Source organism: Diachasma alloeum, unplaced genomic scaffold (genome assembly GCF_001412515.2).
Source record: "Diachasma alloeum isolate Michigan unplaced genomic scaffold, Dall2.0 Dall_scaffold_00728, whole genome shotgun sequence".
NCBI lineage: Eukaryota > Metazoa > Arthropoda > Insecta > Hymenoptera > Braconidae > Diachasma > Diachasma alloeum.
The window spans coordinates 9333-21006 of NW_021680859.1; the positions used below are offsets into that span (position 1 = coordinate 9333).

The 11674-nt window shown below is 39.8% G+C and overlaps 1 protein-coding gene across 5 annotated transcripts; it reads left to right on the top strand.

Annotated features, from left to right (window-relative positions):
- Positions 1 to 4980: 4980 nt before the first annotated feature.
- LOC107044411 (ralBP1-associated Eps domain-containing protein 1) lies at positions 4981 to 9627 on the top strand. 5 transcript variants are annotated; one of them, XM_015266276.1, is made up of 6 exons: positions 4981 to 6650; positions 6811 to 6875; positions 7255 to 7462; positions 7821 to 7895; positions 9218 to 9309; positions 9384 to 9627. In XM_015266276.1, exons 1-6 carry the CDS (start codon positions 5237 to 5239, stop codon positions 9450 to 9452), a joined length of 1923 nt encoding a protein of 640 aa, XP_015121762.1. In that variant the 5' UTR covers positions 4981 to 5236; the 3' UTR covers positions 9453 to 9627. The 5 variants fall into 5 exon arrangements, with proteins under 5 accessions (XP_015121762.1, XP_015121765.1, XP_015121766.1 ...); XM_015266279.1 differs by having other exon boundaries at positions 7255 to 7360; XM_015266280.1 differs by lacking the exon at positions 9218 to 9309 and having other exon boundaries at positions 9384 to 9463.
- The last annotated feature ends 2047 nt before the right edge of the window (positions 9628 to 11674 follow it).

An 11674-nucleotide genomic window follows, 5' to 3' on the forward strand; every position in this document is an offset into this window, starting at 1 on the left:
TTTTTTCATCCCTTAATCTCAATTAGGAGGAGGAGAGGTAAATTTTAATTACCGGGAGTCACTGTGCGCCGCGAAACTATTATTTTTCTCACTGGCCCATGACTTTCATGGCAGTTTTTATTTTTTTGTTACAGAGATTAAGGGATGAAAGAGGGTTTATTGATGGGGAATTTAATTCTCCGTCGAACTGCCGTTTTTTCATCCCTTAATCTCAATTAGGAGGGGAGAGGTGAATTTTTAATTCGCGGGCGAATGGTGAAAAGTCAGTGTGCGCCGCGAAAGAATTATTTTTCTTACTGGCCCCTGAGTTTCATGGCAGTTTATATTTTTTTGTTACAGAGCTTAAGGGATGAAAGAGGATTTACTGGTGAGGAATTTCATTCTCCGTCGAACTGCCGTTTTTTCATCCCTGAATCTCAATTAGGAGGGGAGAGGTGAATTTTTAATTCGCGGGCGAATAGCGATAAGTCAGTGTGCGCTGCCAAAGAATTAGTTTTCTTACTGGCCCCTGAGTTTCATGGCAGTTTTTATTTTTTTGTTACAGAGATTAAGGGATGAAAGAGGATTTATTGGTGGGGAATTCTATTCTCCGTCGAACTGCCATTTTTTCATCCCTTAATCTCAATTAGGAGGGGAGAGGTGAATTTTTAATTCGCGGGCGAATAGCGATAAGTCAGTGTGCGCTGCCAAAGAATTAGTTTTCTTACTGGCCCCTGAGTTTCATGGCAGTTTTTATTTTTTTGTTACAGAGATTAAGGGATGAAAGAGGGTTAATTGATAGGTAATTTAGTTCTCCGTCAAACAGCCTTTTTTTCATCCGAGAGAGAGAGAGAGAGTGATTGGGAGAGAGAGCGAACTGCGACGAAAAACCTCAAATGATGCTTTTTCTCGCATCGAGTCCGTGACGATCCACAGGCCCGTGCGCGCATGCGCAAATAGTCTGAACAATACTGTAGGGAGTGGGGGTGAGACGGAGACTTCTCTCTCGCACAAAAGGTTCTCATTCACGGCGCCGGATTTAGGGATTGAAGCTAGAAAATTGCGTTCAACTTTGAATCCATAGGAGATTCGCGGGTACGATCAAGACAAAATTTGTGGTAAATTTTCTAATAAAAAATATGGAAAAAAAAAATAGAAATTCATTGATTCAATGTCAAGATATAAATAGCAACATATATTAGATTCGCTCTGAATAAATAAACAAGCTATTGAAAAAAAAAAACTGATATTCCGAATTACAAAAAAAAAAATTCATCAACTTCAATTTTTTTAATGGAAAACATTTTTTTTTCCCATCTGATCTTCACGCGGCTCTGGGGGATGAACGGTTGCGAATAGGGGTAAAGTGCCCTCAACATTTTTTGTGTAGAATTTTGATCTCTACAACTTTGTGTAGTACGTTTTTGGACGCACAGCGCGTTATTCACAAGTTATTTCGAAAAAACTGTTTTCAGGGGTAGTTTTTTGGCTTTTTCAACCCCCGCACAAACTTGGGGAACCTTAAATATCCGCCATTAGTTTCATACGCCCAAATCACAAATTCCATAAAAAATGGAGCCTGTATCGCAAACATTCGTATGTTAGACCGACGTTCATTGGACTAGTCGGAGATCCGTTCGGGGTTTCTCCGCGCTTTTGAAAATTCATTCCTCCGCTCCTACTTGAGATTAAGGAATGAAACCGCCGTCATTTATTGAGAATTTAATTCTCTATCGATCGGCATCGGTTTCATTCCTTCATCTTCATTAGGGGGGGAGAAATGAATTTTCTAATCGGGAAAGCCCCTCCGGGCTCACTCGACGTCGGAAAGCCGTTCGGGGTTTCTCCGCGCTTTTGAACATTCATTCCTCCGTTCCTAACTGAGATTAAGAAATGACACCGATGTCATTTATTAAAAATATAATTCTCAATCGGTAAGCTTTGGTTTCATTACTTCATCTCAATTAGGGAGGGGAGAAATTAATTTTTGAATGAGAAGAACTTGTTCGGAGTTACTGCGCGCTTTGAAAATTCATTCCTCCTCTCCTAATAGAGATTAAGAAATGAAACCACTGTCATTTATTGAGAATATTATTCTCGATCGATAGATGTTGCTTCCGTTCCCTCTCCGCAATTAGGGGGGGGGGGAGAAATGAATCTTCCAATCAGGGGAACCCCTCCGGACTCACTCGACGCCGGAGAGCCATTCGGGATTTCTCCGCGCATTCGAAAATTCATTCCTCCGCTCCTACTTGAGATTAAGGAATGAAACCGTTGTCATTTATTGAGAATTTAATTCTCGATCGATCGGCATCGGCTTCAATCCTTCATCTCAATTAGGGTGGGAGAAATGAATTTTCCAATCGGGGGAGTCCCTCCGAGCTCACTCGACGTCGGAGAGCCGTTCGGGGTTTCTCCGCGCTTTTGAAAATTCATTCCTCCGCTCCTAACGGTGATTAAGAAATGAAACCGATGTCATTTATTAAAAATACAATGGTCGATCGGTAGGCTTTGGTTTCATTTCTACATCTCAATTAGGGAGAGGAGAAATTAATTTTTGAATGAGAAGAACTTGTCCGGAGTTACTGCACGATTTTAAAATTCATTCCTCCTCTCCTAATAGAAATTAAGCAATGAAACCGCTGTCATTTATTTAGAACATAATTCTCCATCGATCGATATTGCTTTCATTCTTTCATCGTAATTAGGGGGGGAGAAATGACTTTTCCAATTGGGGGAGGCCCTCCGAAGAGCCGTTCGGGGTTACTCTGCGCTTTTGAAAATTCATTCCTCCGCTCCTACGTGAGATTAAGGAATAAAACCGCTGTCATTCATTGAGAATTTAATTCTCGATCGATCGGCGTCGGTTTCATTCCCTTCTCTCAATTAGGGGGGGGGGGAGAAATGAATTTTCCAATCGGGGGAGCCCCTCCGGGCTCACCGTTCGAGGTTTCTCCGCGCTTTTGAAAATTTATTCCTCCGTTCCTATCTGAGATTAAGAAATGACACCGATGTCATTTAATAAAAATATAATTCTCAATCGGTAAGCTTTGGTTTCATTCCTTCATCTCAATTAGGGAGGCGAGAAATTGATTTTTGAATGAGAAGAACTTGTCCGGAGTTACTGCACGCTTTGAAAATTCATTCCTCCTCTCCTAATAAAGATTAAGCAATGAAACCGCTGTAATTTATTGAGAATATAATTCTCCATCGATAGATATTGCTTTCATTCTTTCATCGTAATTGGGGGGGGGAGAAATGAATTTCCCTATCGGAGGAGCCCCTCCGGTTAGTCCGCACTTTTGAAAATTCATTCCTCCGCTCCTACTTGAGTAGGATAGAATAGAATTTCCCGAAGATTCCAAAAAGCTTCATTGTTCTTCGTGCATGAAAAATGGGGATCTTCGGGAAACTCCTTGCGATCACAAGACTTTTACCGATTTATTTTTCTCCGTGTGACGTCCGTATAGAAGATCAAAAAATCAATTTAACTTTGGGATAAATGGAGAGGAGAGAAAAACGTGAATATCTCGGAAATTAGATGCGACAAAGTGGGCCCTTTTCACGTGGACGTACACATATAATTGGACTGAAATTTATAGAAATTTTTAATTTGCAATGACGAAATTCCTTGAAATTTCCGTATTACGGCAACGCTATAAAAATTCCCAATAAGTTCCCGGAATTTCTGCGAAAATATTACTGAAACTTACAGACATCATTCCTGATTTCAAGACATTCCTTTGATTTTCAGGATCATGTCACTAGAAATTTTTTACAAAATGACTTAATTTTAACATTGCTTGCTCATTGCATTTCAGAAATGCAGCTGCCTAAAAAAGACACATCGATTCCTAGGAACAACGTTTTTTTTTCTCGGTAAATACAGACAATAGAGAAATGTCAGAGTACAGTGAATAAACTTCACTCGTCAAAAACTCCATAATGGCAGAGTTAAATTCCCTGATTTTTTTTCACTCTCGATTAATTTTTTAAAGATTCAAATTGATACTTAAGTATCAATTGATTCATTCACATCGTTCCATTCCATCGGGAGATATTGTCGATTGGAGACAATTTTTTATGGTCACTGAAGAATGCAAACCATTCATTTAAATCTCGCAATAATCTGCGAAAAGTCTCATTCGTTAATCTATTATTATTGATTTAATCCCATTATGTGTATGAGATTTGTTGAGATATAATCTCTCACAAATATTGAATATATTTCTCATCAAAATAATTTGAAATTCATTCATTACCTTTGTATCACTGACAAAATATGTAATAAATGTGAATAACATCAATTGCTCGTATTTTTTATTTATTAAAGATCTAGTTGTATAGAAATTCAAATAAATGATCCTCTTTCGCTCAAGACTTCATAATTCCTTCTCTCCCTCTCCTTTATGATCAACTAATTTACAAATTAACACAATCAGAAGTTGTATGAACGAAAATGGGATAATCAAGCGGATGAGTGAATGCAAAGGAGGTTTCATGTTGGATTTAAGATTGGGAACTCATCCCTGTTATCGACTGTTTCCATGGTAATAGATGAAAATTTCTTTACCCATAGAGACGGCCTCTCGATTAGTTCATGCGCCCCACCGCCTTTAAACTCTGATTGTACAGTTCCCATAAGCCTGAGCAATCTCCCCTATTATCTCTGGCCCAACTACCCACAGACCTCAATTACTCCCTCCACACCGGATTTAATCAGCTGACCATCCCCACGGGTATGGCTACTCCACTTTTGTCATGCATAACCAACATTTCTCCGAATCAATAAAAAAAATCTCCCAAATTCTCCTCGTTTCCGAAAACTATTAAAAACTATCAATTCGAAGAATCTTAGAAAAAAAAACCCTCGCTTTTACCTTGGAACTAATCCCCAAGATGAAAAAAATAAAATGACAAAAAATTCTTCAAATTAAAAATCCTCTCTAAACCGACCCCCACCAGATGTCGCGCCACTAACCAGGTGCAGTGGGAAAGAAATATGGCGGCCGTGTAGTGTCTCAGGCTCCCCGGAACCCCACAAAAACTAGAAAACCCGCGAAAAAACCTAGAAAAACCTAAAAACTTCGTGATCGGTGACCCCCACCATCAAAATTAAAAATTGTCCCCCATAAACAAAACCAAAAACTCCAAAAAATCATTCTGCTCCAATCCGAAAAACACCAACTAATTCCCTGTGATTACCTCCCCCCAACAAAATTGTGATACCCCCCAAAAAGTGTAGTGAAAGTAAAAAATGAATTGGGAACTGATATCCGAAGTGAATGATCAACTGACCGAGACGGAGTTGCGTTACTACAACGACATATACGTTTACTGTTGTGACAGTTCTTCCCCGGATAATGTCCCCGTTCTAACAGCAGCAGAGCTCTACCGTTCGGCAAACCTCCCCCGTGAAGTGACCCTAAAAATCCTCGAGATATGTTCAGGCCCAAAATCGAACATTCACATGGGTCGTAAGCAGTTCTACTGTTCCCTGAAGCTAGTGGCAGCCCACCAATCAGGTGTCGACATAAACAGAGACTTAACCTCAGAATCCCTGGGTATGATAACGTCCCTGCCCCGATTTTCCTGGCCAACATCAGGTGACGAGGATTCGAAGCCCCAGAAGATAATGTCGAGATTACCAGAGAGTACGACCGAGAGTGAGAGTGATGCTGAGTCCCCAAGGGAGACTGGAGGCAGCACAGAGTCCCCGACTCCAACCAACAGTGTCACCCAGGAGCGAATCGACGGACTCCTGGGGTCTGAGGCTATTTTAGATTCTGCCTCTGGGAGCTGGCAGGGGCTTCTGGTGTCCGAGGAGCAGAGACAGCTCCTGGGGACTGAGGAGGAGAGCTCAGAGAGACACAGCAGTGACGACGATGGTACTAGTTTCCCTCCTGAGGAGGTTTGGATGATAAGTGAAGAGCAGAGAGACTATTATGCAGCTCAATTTGGAAGGCTGCAGCCTGATCCCGATGGCCTGCTGGCTGGACCAGTTGCCAGAACATTTTTTGAGAAATCGAGACTACCAGTGGCTGAGTTGAGACGCATTTGGCAGCTTGCTGATGTCACCAGGGATGGAGCACTCTCTTTACCTGAGTTCTACGTTGCTATGCATCTTGTTGTGTTGAGGAGAAATCATGTGCCTCTTCCTGATATTTTACCTATCAGTCTGGCAGTTTCGTTGGGGTCTGGGGCCACTGTTGGTGTTCCTCCACCGCCTCCACCACCACCACCGCCACCAACACTACCAGAAACTATCCAGTCTGAGGGGGAAGTTGTTGCTGGACAGGGGGACAAGAGCAAAGAGTGGACTAAATTCGTGGATTCACCTACCGGGAGTGGATCACTCACTAGTCCTGGGCCTAAACCTGTTAATTTTGATTTTCAAAAGAGTGCGGTGGAGAGGGATCCGAAGATTTTACATCCTGTACCGTTGAGACTAACACCTGAAGCTGCTATCCTGGCATCTGGGGCTAATGGGAGTAATGGGGGAGTTATTGGGGATGAGGATGTACTCAGTGTGGGGTTGGTGCAGAGGGTTGGGGGAAAAAAGCTTGAGGAGGGAATTGTTGTGACACCTAAGAAGGATCCACCACCACCACCACCACCTAGGCCTTATCGAACACATGCCAGGAGCTCTAGTCTTGATCTTAATAAATTAGGTGAGAAAAAAATTAATTATTTCAATAGTAAGATTATCTATGTTAATAGTAGCTATTTAATAATATAATGAAGTCTTATTAAAATTAAAATAATTGCTATCTGCATTTTGTTCATTCATTGCTTGATGAATAGAGTTGACTGATTTTCATTATTCTTCAGGTAAAAATGGACAAAATTTCCTGGGAGCACCCCCATCAGTTCCACCAAGAGTTTCACCTGGATCTGTAAGACTTGTGTTAAGAATATTTATTCAAAATTGCAAGCACTCAAAACTTTTTATTTTCCTTCACCTGACAGACAGAGTTGATCTTTTTCATATAGATAAAAATTCCAATTCACGAACTCCAGTTGTTAATTCATAAATTTTTTGTCTCATAAGAATCTTTGCAAAAGAAGAAAATTGCTCATTAAATTTTCTTGAAATCCTAGCAAAATTTTTTATCAATTATCAATTTTGGGCTTATCCTTTTCCCCATCACTTGAAAAAATAACAGAATTTTCTTCGAGCTGAAAGCTGTTTGTTTTCCGGCCAATAGATAACAAATTTTCATTTCACAAGGAAAATTAAATTTCCCTGATTATTAAACGTTCTATCAATTGCAGAGCTCACCAAGAAAATTAGTTGGGCAAAGAAGCGAGTGCGACAATCACAGAACAGTCAGCGAGAGTCAAGGATTCGTCGCTGATTTTTCACACTTCTCACCAAAAGGTGATGACAATACTGGTAACGCAGAAAGTGGGACAACATCCCAGAATCATCAGTTTGCTGGACACTGCGGTGCATTTCATATCTATAGGAAGCCTAGTCCAAGTAATCAATAATTAACACCCTCTAAATCCTTTCTCTTTCTCTTAATAGCTTCGATCATCTAACAGAATCATTTAGTTTTCATACCTGCAAGTTTTAAGAACACTCATGAATTTGGTTTTGGCATGAGAAGTATTAATTTAGTCCTTGGACATCATTCTGGAAATCATTAAAGCTTTAAAAATGATTAAAACAGGAAAACATTTGAAAGCTTCTAAATTACGAAAACTATATTTTTATCAATTCAAGTGGTCTGTCTTGCACACTTGTTCTGTATTGATTCAACAGTGTACAGAACTTTTTATGAAGAATAATCATATCCATTTATGAATGATGATATTCATCATCTCAATTTTTTTAGAACGTGGAGAAGGAGAAGATGAGACTGGAAAGGACGACACAGACAGCAGCAAACAATTAACTCTCGAGGAATTACGTGAGAAAAATGCAGAGTTGCGTTCAGTTTGTGAAGAACTAACACGCGAATTAGCGAGTGCACTTCAAGAAAGAATTAATCTTCGTGCAAAACTACTTCTGATAACTTGATCGACATTTATACATCCATGCATTCATCGCAGTGCTCGTTCTCTCTCTTCCTAATTTCGTTTTTTGTAATCTCACAATTTTTCCTTCCGGAAGTTCTGATGGTATTCTAATAATCAAGCATTCTATTTTATTTTATTTACATTCACATGAAGGAGGAACGAAGGATTTTTTTTTCTTCGGCTTTGCCAACTCACGTTCCAATTGAAGAATAATATATCAGATAAATGGAGGTAGCAATAATGCCTACGATTGTATATCAAGCGATGGCTGTGTTTAACATCTAAACATTTTTTAGAACGATTTTATTTTGTATTTCCAATGTTTTTTAGTTTTTTGATTAATTATTTTATAATTAGCAGTAATAAATCATGATGAAATTGGTGAATCAATGTTATTATTTTAATACAATTGTCATTAATACAACAATAGCCCGAAAAATTATGTTCGAAGTGTTGCATTTTTCACCTGAAAAATGTTTAGATTTACAACTGCCCAGTCTCAATTTTTTGGCTCAAAAAATTAGAAAAAAAAGTTGAGCCAAAGGCCAAAAAATGTATTTTCGTAACTCTTATTACCAGTGTATAATATCAATTAAAACTAAAACGTATTCTATTCGTTGTAACACTGACAAAAAAAAACAAGTTTGAAGAAGAATAATAATTTACAAAGCAGCAGTTTTGATATTTGCTGTGTTATAGAAGAATGAGAATGAATTAATAATTGAATTATCGCATTTTTTTAACTGTTCAAATGCGACTGGAATATGTATATAATTATTAGAGATGAAATGAGAGATATTACGGAAGAAAATATGTTCGGGAGTGGAGGAATTGGCTTTCTGTATGGCAATGATTCGCCAATGGCTAAATAATGAATAAACAGCTTTCTCTAGCAAACGAATTGATAAAAAAAATGAATTCGTCGAGGGCAGTTCATTGAAGTCTCTGGAGCTGGCAGTTATCCACAATCAAATGGATTTTTTTGTGATAAAAATGAAAGGAAAGATAATTCTAACACAAATAAAACGATGAATATACCAAGATTGAATTGTTCCAGAAAATTTCTGCCATAATTTATCTCTTTTCCTCTGGCGTTCCTTTTATTGGATAAGAGTGGAACCATCTGTCTATGTATTTTTCGATCATGTATAATAATGTAAAAATCATTTTGTATAAAGAAATTCATCAATTATTAATTATTTATTTCAAACAGCTTGGAATGATTTTCTGATTCAAATTTTGTACGAGTCTAATCAACGTCTTCAGGATTTCCGCTTCCATTTTCCGTATAACACATTAATCACCGTAAGAAAATTGATTTAGAATTTGCAAATGAGTAATATTTCCTTGACTAATATTCTTGCTATTTGTCCTTCCAGGTTTCTAGATCTCCGCAATTTTCCAGCCATTATCTTTGTGGATTAAGCCTACAGGGGATACCACATTAAAATAAAACGCGTCAAGAGCTCTACCTGTTAGGTGACGTGGAAAGAACTTCGTGTGACTGGAGATTTTATCATTTTTTTATTATCCAGGCGAAACCTCGCATGTTCTCTACTTCAAAAAAAACTCTCTTCAGCATTCGCAGTCCGATTAAATCGATAGATTATGTATAACGAATAATGATAATAATGATAGCAGAAATTGAAATTTTCATACTTTCGTTGCATTTGAAACTGATCCTCGCAATCCCTTGTGGCTCCTTGTGACTCTTTTCTGTTTTTATTCTTAAGACTATTGTGACTTTTTTCCCCTAGTGACCCTCGCGATTTTGGTCGACTTTCATGACTCTTTGGATTACTTGTTACTGTTCTTTATCCGTTGGGACTTTTTTTCTTTTGTGGCTATTGAAACCCCTTCTACCCCATTTATTTCACCCCTCGTGACCATTATGACCCTAGTATCTTTTTCAAAACTTGTTCATAGAAGAAAACATTAAAAAACATAGTTCAAACTGGGATCCTCGTTATCGTAATCCCATGCCTCCAAATTCTTCCCTGTCAAGCTTCACTGAAGAGAAGAGGAATAATTAATTGAATGGACTTCTGATGTTAATTATTCTTCCTTCTAATTAGTATTTCAATCGTCTAGTCGACATGACTCTCAGTCAATCTTTATCGCCCGACCCATGGAACTATTCGCTGAGAATCATATACTGTTTTCATCTCAACATTTTTTAATCCTGTTCCTCTCGATTGAACACAAAATTTTATTTTCATCACAATGTATCGGAAAAGTAACTTTCCAGTCACGCTCCGCTTCGCTGCGCGTGCTCCGCTTCGCTTCGCGGGCCTGGCCCTTTCCGATACATTGTGATGGAAAATTTTGTTCGTAACTCGTGAAAAAAGTGGTTTTTGGCGAGTGGGAGGTTTATATCACGAGCCGAAGGCGAGCCACCACTTTTTTGCACTCGTTACGAAATATACTATTTCTCTCTCATGAAAANAATGTATCGGAAAAGTAACTTTCCAGTCACGCTCCGCTTCGCTGCGCGTGCTCCGCTTCGCTTCGCGGGCCTGGCCCTTTCCGATACATTGTGATGGAAAATTTTGTTCGTAACTCGTGAAAAAAGTGGTTTTTGGCGAGTGGGAGGTTTATATCACGAGCCGAAGGCGAGCCACCACTTTTTTGCACTCGTTACGAAATATACTATTTCTCTCTCATGAAAAAAAAAATTGATTTGACGGGGATTTGAACTCGCGACGCAAGTAAAATCGGCGTGTGGTGGGAGATCTAATCCACGTGAGGGGAAGCGACGCAACAGCGCCGCGCGCGACTTCCATTGGAACTTGTCCCCTGTTTCGGTGTCGGCGACATCAAAGCTTCAGCATACCTCCCTGTATCATACCTTAAGTACTGGTACCTCCGTGATCCCGTCGTGTTGATTGGTGGAGATAGGGTAACGGAATGACCTATCGTCGCCGAGATATCCAGACTAGGAGGCAAGGCCCTAGTAAGATTCCGAATTAGTCGCACGCGAGCGCTTGAACCGAGAGGTTGGAAAAATCTCTCGGTGTGCTGGAGTGGTGAATGGCTGAAGAAGCCATGGTAAGGAGTTTTACTCCACGTAGCCTGGTNCCGACCCATGGAACTATTCGCTGAGAATCATATACTGTTTTCATCTCAACATTTTTTAATCCTGTTCCTCTCGATTGAACACAAAATTTTATTTTCATCACAATGTATCGGAAAAGTAACTTTCCAGTCACGCTCCGCTTCGCTGCGCGTGCTCCGCTTCGCTTCGCGGGCCTGGCCCTTTCCGATACATTGTGATGGAAAATTTTGTTCGTAACTCGTGAAAAAAGTGGTTTTTGGCGAGTGGGAGGTTTATATCACGAGCCGAAGGCGAGCCACCACTTTTTTGCACTCGTTACGAAATATACTATTTCTCTCTCATGAAAAAAAAAATTGATTTGACGGGGATTTGAACTCGCGACGCAAGTAAAATCGGCGTGTGGTGGGAGATCTAATCCACGTGAGGGGAAGCGACGCAACAGCGCCGCGCGCGACTTCCATTGGAACTTGTCCCCTGTTTCGGTGTCGGCGACATCAAAGCTTCAGCATACCTCCCTGTATCATACCTTAAGTACTGGTACCTCCGTGATCCCGTCGTGTTGATTGGTGGAGATAGGGTAACGGAATGACCTATCGTCGCCGAGATATCCAGACT